Source organism: Gymnodraco acuticeps, unplaced genomic scaffold (genome assembly GCF_902827175.1).
Source record: "Gymnodraco acuticeps unplaced genomic scaffold, fGymAcu1.1, whole genome shotgun sequence".
Classification (NCBI taxonomy): domain Eukaryota; kingdom Metazoa; phylum Chordata; class Actinopteri; order Perciformes; family Bathydraconidae; genus Gymnodraco; species Gymnodraco acuticeps.
This window is the reverse complement of record NW_022990145.1, coordinates 610,920-628,422: the sequence shown is the minus strand read 5'-3', so window position 1 is coordinate 628,422 and position 17,503 is coordinate 610,920. Positions and strand designations below refer to the sequence as shown.

The 17,503-nt window shown below is 40.8% G+C and overlaps 1 protein-coding gene across 2 annotated transcripts in view; it reads right to left on the bottom strand.

The window, feature by feature from the left end:
* cdk14 (cyclin-dependent kinase 14) overlaps positions 1–17,503 on the bottom strand; it is a 241,305-nt gene that overhangs the window by 112,819 nt on the left and 110,983 nt on the right. For both annotated transcript variants that reach the window (XM_034217206.1, XM_034217207.1), the window contains one exon: positions 3,764–3,887. In XM_034217206.1, coding sequence (XP_034073097.1) covers positions 3,764–3,887 — 124 coding nt within the window. The remainder of the gene's footprint in view (positions 1–3,763; positions 3,888–17,503) is intronic.

The following is a 17,503-nucleotide window of genomic DNA, read 5'->3' as shown; positions in this document are numbered from 1 at the left end:
AACCATCAAATCACTGAGCTGCTAACTGAGGATCTTGGGTAATCAGTTCAGTGGGTGTGTATCGCAATGACGCTCAAAATTACGTCTGTTTCCGGTGACTTTATTTTGAAATGCAGTTCCTGAGGAACGGCTAAAAAGCCAGAGATGATAGAATTAAACAAATAAATAAAAACAAGGATAATTGTGTGTTATTGGTGAGTAAATAACAGTGTGTTATTTAGAAAAGAATAACAAATTAGAAGGGAAAAAAGATTTAAAAAATACAGATTTCAGTATTCTGAGGCTCTGAGCCCCATTTCTTTTCCTCACAGACGACAAAAAAAGTCCGACATTATACGATTTAAAATAAAAACAATAATCATGGCTTGATTTTGAGTAAGAACATGTTTTTATGAACCCCACAGCTTCCGGTCTTCCAAGACCCGACCGGACAAAAATATGTGTTGCAGGCACGAAACATACTACCAATAGAAATACATTGCTTTTAAAATCGTTCTGTGTGACACGGAAAAAAGTGGAAAATCGTGATGGTGAACACGAATCAATAGATTAAATGTCATGACTATAACACGAAATGCCGTGAGACTGGGTTGGAACAAAAAGGGGTCTGAAAAGAAAAAACTGTTCGGAACCAGAAAAGCTCTAGCACAGAGCTAGAACGGGAACCGCGTTGGTGTGAAAGGGGCAACAGGGGTGCAGTGGTTAGGGTCCACACAGCTCCACTATACAAACAATACAACCCCCCCCCCACACCTTGCTTCAGTTGTCCTCTACTAGTTGTGTCCTTGATATGAAACATTGGCTCTACGCCTCAGTTATGTGCTGGTTGTTTGTGCAGCTCATTAAACAGTGAGAGCAGCCACAGAGGAGCAGAGGGGAGCATCTGGACCCCCCCGCCCCCCACAGAGGAGCGGAGGGGAGTATCTGGACCCCCCCCAGCAGCAGGGGGGGGGGCTCAGCTCTGGATGGACCCCTGCCACCCTGCTGCCCAGCCACTCACCTCTACCTATCATCTGCATCTGTAATGTGAGGGGGGGGGCTTTCATTGTAAAGCATTGTCATTCCTTTATAGATAAGTGTGCAAGTTCTGAATGTTGTTTTCACCTTTTGGGAACATTAGCTGCCATTCAGTAGCCTTAACGTTTCCCTTAGCGGGGCCCTATCATGCTTCTGGAGGTTTAATAATCTAGTGTGCAATATGTGTTTATGTGCATGTCAATGGACTGCAAAGGCTGAAATCCCTGTGTTCCCTCCAGAGGGAGATTCTCTCCCACACCCCCAATCCCCTTCTGCCTGAAACACCCTCCATTGGAGACCTTTGTGTACTCCTGGAACATAGTGACATCACTATGTAACACTCATGCTGTTATTGGCTAGCGCTCCAACACATTTTAAGTGATAGGCTAAGGGGCGGCCATATGTTATGGCAATTCACAGCCGTAACAAAGATGGAATGCACAATAGCCTAATAGTTGGTGATTTCACATTTATATATATTTTAATGTGATTTAACAATAAACTATAGTTTATATTGTCAACAGCAGAAATGTCAACAACAAAAGGGAGAACTTTTTACAATGTTTAATGAATGGGCCAATAAAATGTCTAGTATAGTGTAGCAGGGGGTGGAGCCTATTACTGCATGTATTTGGTTTGATGCAGCGTACAGCAACAAACTTTACTAAAAACTCTAAATCAAAGCCAGCTGTCAGTGAGATCCCACTTTTATCATTTGACTTGATCAGCTGGAGGTCAGGGGGTCACCAGAGTTTCTAAGAAGAAAATGCAAAGAGTCTTGCTACTAACTACTGCTGACAACATTATTTTCCACATTGGATGACTCTTCACTGGGTCAGGTCCAAAGTGACCACACCCAGGTTTAATACACACATATTTCCACCCAATGCAGCAATACAAGAGTGAGGAATAACTCTGTCTTTGGCAGACTGTAATGTTGGGTGGATAAAGTGGTCAGTCCAATCATAAGGCAAAAGCATTGATGAGCACTAAAAGAAGACAGAAAATCAAGGTTCTTCATGCTGCCACCACACAGCACCACCCCCACTGAGTTCTGCAGCCTCTCATTGTAGCTCTCAGCCCCCCCTTTGTTGACACTCAGCCTCCAACCCACTCTTTTACCCCGACCAGCGCCACAGGCCTCAGCTGTCAGCCGTTAGTATTCCTGCTGCCAAGGCCTGGACCACAGGGAGCCCCGACGGCCACACACACACACACACACACACACACACACACACACACACACACACACACACACACACACACACACACACACACACACACACACACACACACACACACACACACACACACACACACACACACACCACACACACACACACACACACACACACACACACACACACACACACACACACACACACACACACACACACACACACACACACACACAGCCTTTGCCTTCCTCATCTGGCCTCCCTCAGGCAGAGGCTGACTTTCTGTTTGCTGATGAGCACAGCTCCAGCGACAGACTAATAGTCCAGGGATTTTCATTCCTGCTCATTTTGCATTTTGTCCATTATTTCCTCTTTCTCATTTCCCTTGCAGTAATGTTTCTGCACTAATACACAGTTTGCATTATTAATCAGGCTGCAACCTTCCACCTCCCCCTGTCTGCCTGGGCAGAGGGGTGGAGGGGCAAGAGATGGATGGTATACGAAGCAAACAATGTCTATGGATGGATCCTAGATAGATGGATGGATGGATGGATGGATGGATGGATGGATAGATGGATAGATGGATGGATGGCTGGATGGATAGATGGATAGATGGATGGATAGATGGATAGATGGATGGATGGATGGATGGATAGATGGATGGATGGATAGATGGATAGATGGATGGATGGCTGGATGGATGGCTGGATGGATGGATGGATACAGTAGATGGATGGATGGATGGATGGATAGATGGATGGCTGGATGGATGGATGGATGGATGGATAGATGGATGGCTGGATGGATGGATGATTGGGGTATACAGAAGGCTGGGTTGCCAGTTTGTCTGCCCCCCCCCCCCCCCCCCCAGGATGCCAGACAGGCCATGTCTGGCCATGTTTACTGAGCATTGATTCAAGCCATATGGTGCTACTTCAGAAGGAGTCTCTTCCAGACACAAACACACACACATACGCTACACAAATTAAATGGGAGTCTAAAAGAGATATGTACCTTTTATGTTAATCTGCTCTTATTTTTTGATGTCTTGCGTAAAGTGGTCTTGCACTAGAGGAAAGGTGAAGGGACCCACTAGTTGCTCAGACTTCGTGATCTTGGCCAACGTGCTGGACAGATGGACGGACCAACAGTCCATCTAAAGCCATCCCATCCCAAAAATGACCTCAAACAGTAAGGTCTTTCTCAAAGACTCCCATTATTTTTTGATTTTACTGTTACTCTATAAAGATGGCTATGATGAAATGAATTGATTTATAATATAGCTAATGGTTGGCCAATGTAAAATGTCTCATGTTTTATCGACATATCAACTAACTCTAATTCATCACTGATTCATCATTCATTCTTAAAGACTATTTAAATTCTTAAAAATTAAGGAAAACCTTCCACTCATAGTAAAAATAACGACTTCAATACATTTAGATTCTGATTAAAAGTGGGCATATGACTACTAAAAACTGTAAGAGTAACTGTGAAATGGAGGCCAAGCACAGTTTTCACAGTTGTTCAGCTCTCAACAGATAAACAGCATCAGTCGGACTGCTCACCGAAGTCAGCGAGTTTCAGCTCTCCGGTGTCTCCGATGAGCAGGTTCTGTGGTTTCAGGTCGCGGTGCAGGATGTACCTAAGGTGGATGTAGGACAGGCCTCTCAGCAACTGGAACAGGAACAGCTGGAAACGAGTGAACAAAGGGAAATAAGTATTTATACAGGAGTATAACGTAGGAATACACAGCATGACATATATCTACGTAGAAACAGTATGGTAAAGATAGTTCTTTTTTTGTCAAACAACACACTTAGAGAAAATGGTGAGGCCACTAAAAACAGAAATAGTAAACAACATGACTTCAGTTTAAAGTTTTTTTGAGCATGGTTATACCTTAGCATTGGAGTTTTAATATTTGAGTTATTTTATGTAAATGTATTAAAATGATCTATTTTAGCACAACTCATATGTTTTTTGACCTCTATTTAGTCAATAATGTTACATGCTACTTTATAGACTGAATGATTTTCCAGACGAATAATGATAAAACTAATTAAGTAATGGAAAAAACAACACATGTCACATGAATGAAGAAATACATTACATTTAAATGTACATTTCTACAGCCAATCATCTTAGTGCTGAAACTGAACAAGGCTCCTCCCCCTGCCTTCAGGTCCACAAACCCTCACGGCTCGTCCACAACGCACACGGCGGCGTGCAGTTCGGCCCACTGCATTGTGGTTCCGTCACTTCGCTTTGCTCGCGTTGCTCGCTTCAAAAGTTGAGAACACTTTTGAAGCTTCGACGGAAGCGTAACCCAATCAAATCATATGCCAGTACAAGCTTTAGCCAATCAAACCGCATGCTTGTGTGTCCGGGGCGGGAGATTCATGTGATTGGTTGTTGGTCGAGTTTCAGACACACCTGCCGGCAAGCTTCAACGGACGCTGCCGTGTGGACGCTGCGTCACTGCATCCACAACACAGCTCAGTTCAGCTGTAATGCCTTCATACTGCATAGAGTCTCTGCTCCTCTCTGTCTTGTGTGCAGATTCTGTCTGAGATTTCAAAAATGAATATCAACAAAATGTGTCCAAAGTCAGAGCTGCCTCAAATCTGTTTTGTTAGGCTTTCCAGATCCCCCAACCCCCCTGCAAACGTGTCAATCAACAAATAATGAGGCGTGCACGATGCAGCATTCAATTGTTTTCCAATCCCAGCATTCCCCTCTCATTTCTCTGCTCTCACTGATACTATAGTCCCGGCCAATTAAGCTGATTGAAGCACCGTGGAGCCCAATCAGGGAGGGGCGCTGCGAGGCGTCTGCAGGCAGCGGGTCAACAGTTTATATTCCTGCACTCCAAGGGTGAGAGATGAACTGCAGTGCAGAAAATTAGCATGGGAAATGTGTGCTTACTCATGTATATCAAATAGACTTCTGGAGAGCCCTCTGCCTTGTTAGAAACGCAGCAGCGCGGCAATACAAAGAAGAAAAGAAAACACTCTTTATTCTCTTCAAACAGCTCTTCAATTCAAACATTAAACCCTTCTGAAAAGAAGCGTTTTCTTTTTTTTTACTTCCATTGAAAGCTCGCTTCCATTTGCATTCTAATATTCGAGGGAAAGTGAAGTGCTGAGAGGCAATTCAGTCACACTTTAGAAAATAATAATAATTCTCTATGCTGTTTTTCTAGATGCCAAATTGCAAGGTATGTTTGAGTATTATCCTTGCTCGGTCAGTGGGGAACATTTGGCTTGCTGACTCTTCAGAGCACTGCTGCCCAGCAGACTGTAATAAGTGACTGTGAGGGGTCCGGCTGGGACATGTATTAAAAGGACGTCTGCAGTTTAAGGTGACCGCACCAATTAACCATTCAAGCAAGACATACAAAGTGACAGGGACGACCAGGAGAGAATACAACAAGTACAAATAATCACTGCAGGAGAGGTGGCAGGGAAAAGGTAAAGTGGATGTAAATCAGTCCAAAAGGGTGACAGAGCGAGATGGGTTTCAGAATGTACTTATGATAATGAATAATCTGATCAGATACATGAGCTAATACAATTCTAAATCTATCTATTATATCTATATCTATCTATCCATCCATCCATCATGTGGACTTTAATGTACTTGTTAGCAAATATAAGTGTTTATTAGTGTATTTTTCAAATAATAAAACTATTCTTGATTGGGTTTGTGTATAAACCAATAATAAATGATGCATAACTAACCCCTTTTTAAAATACATTATATTTGTCAATTAATTGCTTCCATAGCTGCATACAAATACATTATAGTGTTTTAGAAAACATTTATTGAAGGATATTTAAAATACTGTTTAAATTGTCCATTGAAACTGTGCTTGAATACTACAATGCTACAGGATATGTTTCACTGTTGCCATGGAGAAAACACTGAAACATATTGTGTGTGTCGTCTGCAGGACTGAGCTGGTCCAGAAGTCCTCACGGTTCCACAGCTGATTAGTAATCTAATCTTCATGTAGAGTAAACTGATGTTTGTATGGGAAATCAGTGGCGTAATTAGCTCCATAGCAACATCATTTGAAGCTTGTGATTGGATGCTTCCTACTGCAGTGCGCTCTGGGACTTGGCTTCCCTCCCGAAGTAGACAGTCTTGTACCTTTGGATTTTTGTACTTTTTAATTTCAAAGCAGTCTCTCATGCTCACAGGAGACTTGAAACAGAAGAAAATACTGCAACAGCCTTTTGTCACCAATCAGTGTGTAGAGAAAACAGGTCTAAAACTCTGAGGTCTAAAACTCACTTCCACCATTAGCAGATGTATTAAGGAAAAGAGTTGTGTAGGTTTATTGAAAGCATGCAACAGTAAGACTACCTGATAAAAACATAGTGAATAACATGTGTCGAAGTGCATAGAAGTACCCAGCAGAAGTTCTAGTGTATTTGTGTGCATGTGTATTTTATCAATGTGTGTGTGTGTGTGTGTGTGTGTGTGTGTGTGTGTGTGTGTGTGTGTGTGTGTGTGTGTGTGTGTGTGTGTGTGTGTGTGTGAGTGTGAGAAAGAGAGCATCTGTTTAACAATGATACATTATTAGTTATGACCGCTGGCGCAATAAACCGTGTGATACAGTAGTTAAATATCCATTAACATAATCTATCACCAGAGGAGTGACCCGACTACAAGACCAACAATCCATTATCAGCGTACCAATACAAACACACGCCATTACTCTAATGATGAAATACTTATTGCCATCACACCCAAGGAAAGCAGAACCCTTGATGAATGGGATCTGCTGTGTTATCTTTCCACAGAACGCAGTGCAATTTGGCTCTACTGTCAGATATTTAGTGTGCAGCAAAGCATGAGGCCATGTATCAAAGTGACAGCAGCACAGCGGTGTTCATAGTTTCACAAGGACAACAACTAAGTAAGTCAGCACAGAACACCAGGAGAAAACAGACATCGTGTTTTAAAGTGCTGTTTAACACGTATGGAACACACTATAAGCTGAAAAACATTGAAGGTCCAATACTCTTTTTCAACAATACATCACAGGTCTCAGATATATATACAGAACATGTCTCTGGAGTGTTTGGCTGAAACACCAAACCCCTCTGTTTCAGCCCTGTTCCAAAAGTGCTGATTCTGTAGCTTTAAATGCTAATGAGCCGCTGCTGGCCACACCCCTCTGAGAGTTGATTGGTTTAAAAAAACACAATGGTGCTCTAGGAGGAGATTCAGGTAGGGGGGGAGGGGGGTTACCTTGGTTGCTGATTGGCTAATGGTTACACAAGCCAGAACATCTTTATGACATCATAAAGTGGTCCAAATCTGATCAGCTCATTTTCAGACAGGTTTTTATAGAAATGGATCAGGACAAAAAGAGAGGGGGTCTTTGTTCCTGAAACGTTCAGAGTCTCTTTCCACAGAGGGGACACATGGTGATGTATAAAAGACGTGAAAAAGTGGATTTTGCATAATAGGCGACCGTATGAAGAAGGACTGATTTTGGACAGCACAAACAGGTGTGAAAGTCCGATAGCAGCAATACATAAGGGTTAACAGAGAGAGTATACTCCACTTACTCTGCATTTTCCTTTATAGAGCCTTATCAGTCAAATATATGTAAAGTGGTTTGGTGCAGTGATAATAATGCTCTTGAGATAATTACTAAGGAACAGAGGGAATTGTCTTATAGGTTTACTGACTCTCATAAAGTCCCTCCATCTGCTACGTTAGGAGCACATTCAATCTGTCCGCTGAAGTTGTTGATGGTGCAAATGGAGATGCTGCAATGTGAGAACAATAAGAGTTTGGTCAAATGTGTCCACACACAAGCATATAACTTCCATACTGAGCAGACAGGGTTACTGGTCCCTGAACCTGGACCACAAACACAGGGTTTGACAGCAGATTGTGAAACTGTCACATAAGACGGCTCATGTTTTGTCTGAGTTTTGATTTGCTATCTGTAAAGTAACTAAGTACAATACTCAAGTATTATAGTTAAGTGCTATTTTGACATGTTTGTAATGTAATGCTACATTATATTTATACTCTGCCAGATTTCAGAGGTAAATATCATACTTTTAAAGTGAAAAACACATATATGCTGATATGGTATAATGCAGCACTGTACTACTAATACACAGAATTTCAAGTATCTAAACTGCTCCACATTGACCAACTTCAATACCAAAATGCTCTTACATGTATAAAAACAGGATAATATAGCAAACATTAAATTATTCAGCAAGTACTATTACTTGTAATACTTGAAGTACACATAATACTTCTGTACTTTATTTTATATTATAGTATATAATAGCATATCATTTTTTTTAAATGCAGAACGAGTACTTACTTACTACTTTTTGTACTTTCAGTATATTTTGATGCTAATACTTTTGTACTTTACTTAAGTAAAGGATCAGAGTACTTCCTCCAACACTGTCTGTGAGGTTAAGCTTTAGTGTACAAGGTACAGTGACTTGGTTAAGGTAATGGAAGGATTGTTGTTGGAGTCTACAGTCATGCTCACAGTTCTGTAAGCTTCTATCTATCAATAGCGGTGCATTGGCTTTCTTCTGAAACCAGCAGACTAACATGCTCATGTGAATCAGTTATAGATACCTTTTATTTCAGCGTGTTAGTATGCTAAGAAGCATAACACATGCTGGATAGAAAATACTCTTTGAAGTTGCAAAATATATGTCATAAACCAAAGCAAAGTATGGGGAAATGGCAGACTCCTGACAGCACTGTAAGGTAAGGGGTAATACATGTGTTAGGGTCAAGACTGTGACTCAGAGGTCAATCATACACATTCTGTTGATACTTCTACTTATGGCGCATTTCCATTGCAGGGCCTCGCTCGGCTTAGTACGGTATAGTTAGGCCTTGTTAGGCCTTGTTAGGCCAGGCTCACTTTATGCTGCGTTTCCATTACAGTTTAGGAACTGGGGCAGTTACTATAGTAACGCAGTGTAGGCGGAGCCGTGACGTCATCTTCAATGCGAACGACAGAAAAACAACATCAGCCGTTAGCTCTTAGCACTCAGAGCTCACAGCTCCTCATATCTGTTCAGAAACTAGACAAAAGTTAAACAAGTACAAACCACAGACTGCCTGTGTCATGGCGAATACAGTCGCTGGTTTATTTATGTCTGTATAGGCCGTTGTTTTGAGTGTGGACGGTCGGAGCATATATAACGTTAGCTTAGCCAAGCTTCATTTAGAAAACACGCATTTTAAAAGGGTTTTTCGCCTGCCGTCTGTCTGCAGACTTGTCAAAGCATTAATTCATGGTTTTTACTTACCGGTATCAGTATGTTGTTACTTCGGCATCATTTTGAAACGTGTATTACAATTAAATCACGGTCAAATATGTTCATCTTGTTGTAGTTGTAGCCCCCTTGCCAGTTAGTATGCTAGTTTCGCATAATAATGCATTTTATTTATATAGCGCTTTTCACAACTCAAAGACGCTTTACAGTATGAGGGAGGGTAGACAAACAAGGACAGGCAAACAAGTAGGTAAAAAATAAAAAGGCAGTCAAGAGGAAGTTGATTGAGAGGGGGGGGGCTTATGGGTAGACAGTACTTGTCCGGTAAATTAAGGGACAAGTGTCTGGCTAGAACAGTCTTACAAACTATTATCAGCGTGGGCCTGGCGAAATGTGAAAGTTCTATGTTTTAGTTCAAACTGTATTTATAAGCTCAAATCAAAGCACAAATCATTTCAACATTGTCAACGAGTCAAACTGCAAACATTTAGCTTAGTTGACAAATCTCCAAGTCAGTGTTTTCTGAAATGAGTAAACGTGGCATGTTCAGTGAGGGAGAGCTAACGTGAATGATTGTTAAATGGAGTGAGAAGGTTCTACCATCTGCCAGCAGGCAAACACAGATCCCTTATCTTTTCCACTTAGCATCTGTAGGGCTGTCCTTAATGGGCTGTATCAAGAGACAGCATCAACCTGCATTGAGGGCCAGTCACTGGGGCTAGAATGTTCCAGATCTGACTAACATTGTCTCTGGCTGATGGTTTAATGAGCAGCTGTGGAGCTCTGCAGGGCCTCTGTGTGTAAAGATACTGCTGGAACACTACAGAGACCAGAAGACATCACTCAGCATCCTTTTTGAAATCTGAATGTGTTTCCTGTTTTTGGAATAAAGGCACTGAAGACACAACATCTATATTTGGTCAAAGATGGTGTTTGATGTAGTGGGGGAAAGCAAGGAGTCACGACTGGCTCTGATAGGATGAGACACCTGCCAATCAAGCAAATATAAAGTACCTCTCAAACTACAAACTAAAGCACCTAACTCTTCAGTGAAATACATGGATATCCTCTTTGCTGTGTCCTCTTTTGACTTTTTAAGACACTTTTGTTGTGTTTAGTTCAAGTTTGCATGAGTGTGTTGTCCTCTTTACAGTCGATGCAGAAGAAAGGTAGTGTATGCACAACTCAACTGGTGAGAAAGGACAGAGTTAATCACCAGGATGTTGCACTATAAAGCTGTGGATAGCAGTGACCTTCACACATCATTACAGCTTCTTTTAAAAGATGTAATCTCCTCTGCAGATGGACACATTAAATACATGTCTTCTAATTCAACTTCGCAGTGATTCTTAACCTTTCTGATTTGTAACCCCTTAACAAAAGCAGCGTCTACTTATATCCACTCTTTACATCATTAATATGTGACCCGCTCTATCGAAATCAGTCGGAAGTCGCAACGGCTCATTTCAAAATAAACGTGGATTTGCGTAAAAAAATAGTTGTTCTGGGTTTGGGTGTTTTGTTTGATTTTAAACAAACAAAGTCTTGGCTTTCAGAATATGAAACTTTTATTTCCAAAATCACACGATAAATACATTCTTGAAGCTTGTAAAGGGAAGATGGCAGCTCTCACTGCACTCTGCTCTTACGCAGCGCCGCCTCCGGCTGAAATTATGAATATAAGCGTAGAGTAATCATAGATAACACGGCAGGGTCCGTTACAGTTTGTTTTCATCTGATTAAAAAAAAACAAAGTCTTAGCTTTCAGAATATTAAACTTGTTTCGGCAAATTCAGATGATAAATACAGCTTTGAATCTTCGGCATAATTACAAGCGGAGAACGGAGTAACTTAACGTCATAGGAGGCATAACAACAGCTGGTGTTTCTCCTGAGGGTTTTCCCCGGGAAACAAACACAATACACACAAAGCAAAATTACACACACACTCTCGCAAGCTTCCCCTCCAAACAAAAATATCTTCCCTCCGTAGTATTTTGATCATTTGCTAATAATCAGATCGATGGATTCCAGAGAAGAGAAAACTTTGAAGGCCTTTTTCTCAAAATGATGACTCGGTGACAGTCATTATATAATGTGACATATTTCGCTTAATATTTGGAGTACAACAACAATCCTGATATCATTAGAAAGCTATGACTCTCCTCTTTCCAGCAGTGTATACAACTCAAAATGTGTCTTCGGGTCAATGCGACTGATTTTGATGCTTTACATTCTACACTTCTGACCATGTTTGGTTTGAATATCTTTTACAACAAAAAGAGAAGAGTAAAAGTGAATAATCTATAAATAGGTACATTTTGCATTTCCCATTAATTATGTCAGAGCCTTTCAATCTTTCTTGTAACTCTGAGGTGTTTCTCAGTGTGATGCAGCCCTAATGTGTGCAGGCTGCTCACCATGGGGGGGGGGAGGCTATTCCACACATCTTGCAGTGTGTTTAGAAAGAGCAGACTGCACAGAATACATGTCACACAGTGGGTCGTAGGCTAAAGACACATTGGCAGTGTTTTTAAGGTTGTGGCAGTTGTCACAATTGTCAAGCAGAGTATATATTATGATTTTTTTAATGTGTTCTTTAAAGGAATGGTATGCTCATGACACTCATTTTTAAATAATGATCATCCGATAAAACAGACCAGTCTCTGCCAGCTTTTTTTTTTTTTTTTTTAATCCGATGACATTATCAGTGATTTTAAACTGATTAATTACCGAAATAACATCAACACTGTGGGCGGCGCCATTTTACCGGACGTGACGTAAACCATGCGTTTGGTTTCAAGGACACGTTGATGTTCATGTTATTTACTGTAGTTACTCTCTTCAAATATGCCTCATTGTATCGCGAAACATTGCCACAATTCAGATAGGAACAATCCACGGAATGCTCGGTTCCATCTGTTGCCAAAAGGTAAGCGTAGGAAGTACGTTCGGAGGCAGTGGCTAGCGAAATGTGGCCGGCCCGAACCGAAAGATCCACAGGCGCATGTATGCAGCGAACATTTCAAGTTTCCGGACGACTACTCTGAGAGTATGATAAAACATAACATGGGATTTATTGAACAACCATTACATAATGGAGATGCAGTACCATCGGTCTTTCTGGTGTCATCACCGACCAGGACACCAGTTCGGCCAGTTGAGAAATCGCCCTCTGCAAGTGTGAAGCGACGGAGGACCAGAAGTAGTGCTCGGAGTAAGAATAAGGTATGTTATAGCGCATTTCCATTGCAGCGGGTAGCCCCGTTTAAACGTCCTTTATCGTCCAGGCCAGGCCAGTTTTTGGTGGCCTTTCCATATAGCGTAGTACCGGCTAGTGGGTATTTTCCCCCAGTTTTTCCGGCCCCATAAAATCGTGGTTCTAGGTACACCATTCATGTACAGGTCTTCCTACTCGCCTCCCGAAATCAATTGCACGAGTAAAGGGATCGTCTCCAGCAAGATCACCGTGCTGTTCATCCTCATCGTCACTGTCCCTGGATTCCTGACGGTTCTGACTACTTGGCTCGAACCTGTATGGCTGAATTCCCCCATCCAATCTCTTCATATTGCTCAAAACTTCTTCCTCGGCTGACGAGTCCGAACTCAAATACTCCGCCATGTTTTTCGTGTGTTTACAAAGTGAACGCATGGATGACGTCACGACCATCACGTGACTACTGAAAATGGCAGCGGCCTGACGGAATATACAGGTTTTGATAAAAAAGAGCTATAAAATCATTATTTACCGGGGAATATCGCTGATTTCTTCAGGGTATGGTTTAAACATAATGTTTCACTAAATACTGAAGTTTTGATTAATTATCTAATGAGTGGAGCATTCCTTTAAATGAACGAAAACCAATATTTACAGAGCTTTTCACACAGTTTGTGCGTTCACTTATTGACATAAAGTGCTCTAATGAATGTGTGACATGAGTATGCATGTTGAGGTGCATATGGACCACCAGTTGTCATACATGGCTGTGATGACCTGTTGTCAGTATTGACTCTGATGAGTCATCACTAGCTGGTAATGTCATTGTCAGAGTAAATGCTGGCTGTTATTTGGCTTGTAGACATGGCTTGTGGGTGTCAGCTTCCCATTGAGACATGGCCATTCAGCTGACTGCATATAATCTAATAGGAAGAGCACTTCAGGCTGGATGAGGTCATACTCACTTGAGTTGAATTACGGAAGCTAACAAACTGCAGTCAAGTACACGGGATGAGCAGACTTAATGGTGCCGCCCAGCAAGAGCGTTTCAATAGATTTTACACTGGATATCATCGAGATGAAGCAGAAACTTCAGGGCTTTTTCCATTTCAAACTGAAGGACACACACACACACACACACACACACACACACACACACACACACACACACACACACACACACACACACACACACACACACACACACACACACCACACACACACACACACACACACACACACACACACACACACACACACAGACGAACACAAACAAACACATAGACACACAGACACAGCTTTCTGGTTCTTGACCAATAATCACATTAGCAGTGAGAGTCTGAGTGTGTGGAGGATCTAATAGCTTCTACGTTTCTGATTAGTAAAAGGCACGATGGTGGAGGGACTTCACTTTCTCAAAGTCATAAACTGATAACAGACATAACCCCTTTATGGTTTTGATTAAAAATGGACTCACCGATAACTTCACCTCACTGAAACACCCACAGGCTTTGTGAGGCTATTCATAATCTCAACTTTTATGAGACATGCATTTAGAATCAAAAGAAAAGTTCAAAAGTGAAACCTCGAACACCAGGAAATCTGCAAGAAGTAAAACAACCTCTAAAGCTCATTAATGACTTTTATTATCTCATAACTCTTAAAGCTGGTGAAGACAAAGATAACAAAATGCAACTCCCTCTAAAGCCATGAATTGTTTTTACTACCCTCTCTGGTTTGGTAACATTGTTATATATTCATTTTCATTTTGGGCCGAGCAATCCTTCCACAACTCTCCACATAAAGCAGCAGCAGGAAAACTGCTATCAATAATCTCATCACACTTTTGTAAGAAAACAAAAAAACAATGTTGTCAAATGTACTAAAAGAAACTTGAGAGATGATATACGGAAGCAAATATTCACAGAGTCTCTTTGATGATATATTTGACATAACTTAGATTGAAACATATTATTGGGAATACCTTCTGGGGTTCCATTTTGAAGCTGAGCACAAAAGTTAGCATGCTGTATACATCAAAAATGCTATTACAAAAAAAGTCAATGGAATGCTATTGTCAGGAAATCAAGAGCTGCATGGAACAATGAGCAGGTCTGAATGGATAGTGTGTTAGCAAAGCAAGGAGGATAACTTGGTCGTAGTAATACATCAGAAGTTAATACATGAGCATTCATCACGCAGGATAACTAATCTGTGAGAACATAAATATAAAAGGTAATCATTGAACCTGCATCTGGTTGTGAACTAATGCTCGAAGGAGTTTGTTAGTGGTGAAACAATCATAGTAAGAGATTTGGATACTAATCCCTTCCAACATTAACACCCGTCTCTCTGATCCTCCAGGGCTCGTTCACCTGTCCGCTGCAGGATGTCAGCGGCCTCCCCCCTGATGGATACTCCTCTTTTGATCTAACTTTCTATTAGACTGCCATCACATTAAGATGGAATCTTAGTTCACAGCTATCTCTGGGACATTGGGGGAATATGGAGAGTCAGCAACAACAGAACCTTGAAAGTGCTTGTAAATATGCATTAGCACAAGTTATTTAGCATGGTTGAAATTCCTCACTGTGTTTATTACATATCCATCAGGCATGACCATTACAAGTAACTGGTGTGTCATATACACACATGTGGATTGACTACACTGATTGGCTATTTAAGAGTGTCATCTGCATAAATGCTGCATATTTAGTCAAAACAACCTCAAAAGGAAATCTCAGTACAAATATGAAAACCCTGCAGATTTAAGAACTTGGTTTGGTGAGTCAGTCAGTATTGTTTTAAAGTCGAACATAGGACATCTCCCTCCTGGCTGGTGTACCTGCAAGAGCCATTTGCAGCTAATAATAATAATATTATTAATACATGTGATTCATATAGCGCTTTTCCTTGTGCTCAAAGCGCTAAGAAGCCTTTTATGAAACGCTGGAGAAAAATCAGAGCACTGGTGATTCCCTGATCTGCTTCTGAAATGTATTTTGATGCATACAGGTACTACTCCTCAAACTACGTGTGTCATTATACCAGAAAGGTAACAGTCGTTAGCAATTCCTGCCAAATCCACATCAGTTCTCGTGACATCTTCTACATACGCCTGACACCTGAGCATATACTTCATTTACATCATATGGTTCATTAAACTGACAAATGTATCCACAATCTTAGAAAGTGCAGTGATAACTGCAGGCTCCAATATTCACGGTCAAATGGAACTCTTCTTAACACTAATACAATTCCAAGGAATAGAGATGCTATTGTCAGTGTGGCGGATTATTAGAACCATTGTGTTCCTGCTGGGTTCTGCAGTGCAGCCTCCATTACATGACTGCACAGGAACAAAGCCATAAGTCCTTCCAACAGATTAGAAACCACGACTCTTCTTCTCACCAGAAAGTCAGCGGGCGCCGAGCAACACCTCGCTCTCAGAATAATCCTGATTATTCATGTGAGTCTCGCCGAGGCTGCTGTCAGCAGAAGAACACGTATTACTTATGTAAATCCTGGGTGGCTAACGGTACGAGCTGTTATATAACACGTGCAGCCTGAACTGTCACCTTCCTGCGTGAGGAAACATCCTGACACCCCCCAACACCAACACCACATGGCCTCATTCACTCCATCACCATCACTGGTGTCATGTTACAGAGGATCAGCCTATCGCTATGGAGCAGCTTTACCAACTCATAAAGAGTTATGTCCCACTTAATTGGCAACAAAAATAAGTTTGGTGATGCAGCTCTCTTCAATTACGCCCCAAAGCTGTGAAACACAATACCTCGACATCAGGGAGGGCTTCAAACATATTTGTACACTTTTACTAGCCTTTTAGGAAGCTAACACTTGCTCTCTGCTGCCCTTCTAAATGCAATATTATGCATCATTAACTGTCACCTGCCATTATTTGGAGTTGTCTATGTGAATGTGCACTATCCTCCTTTTAATGCACCATTTTATTGTCGTAACTTTGAATGTTTTTTGTATATGTGTATTCTATGCTCATGTTATGCTTATTTGTCTTTTACTAGTAACGTCTTTCTGATATCAATTTACTGTGACTATTTTAGGGAATGTCAACTGTCTACTGTGAAGTGTGTATGAAAGGTGCTATACAAATACAAATTATTATTATTATTATTATACATATAATGGAAAGTTGCTAAAAATGGCATACAGATATTGGTAACGGCAACATCATATCAATGATTCTTCTGCATTCAAACTGTAAAGTAAAGGTTGATGTATGGCATCTTAAAGTTAATCCAAGTTTAGTTCCGATGTAAATATAGCTCAGCCTAATCCTGAGCCAGTCCTCAAATAATGTCATACTATCCGTTCCATGATGTTTTTATGAGCTTTTATTTCTACTGAAAATGGCTTTCTAATTATTATTCAAAACTCCCAGAGTGTAACTTTGGTGTGACATCACATGCAGTGGAAAGTAACTAAACACATTTACTTTAGAACTGTACTTAGGTCATACAAAATGTAGGTACATATACTTTACTTGAGTACTTCTATTTCATGTACTTCTACTCAACTACATGTTGGCAGTGAATACTTTTCACTCTACATGTATTGGATGTTACTAGTTGATTTGCAGGTTCATTTTATAATTAAAAAAATTAAATCAGCTTATTATTTAGCAAGTTATTAATGTTATCTCATCTTAGATACACAATTACAATGATACAAACATTAATGCATCACTAATTATAAATCCATGATATAATATATAATATTCCAAAAATGGCCACTTTTGATAATGGTTCTAGATATACTAAA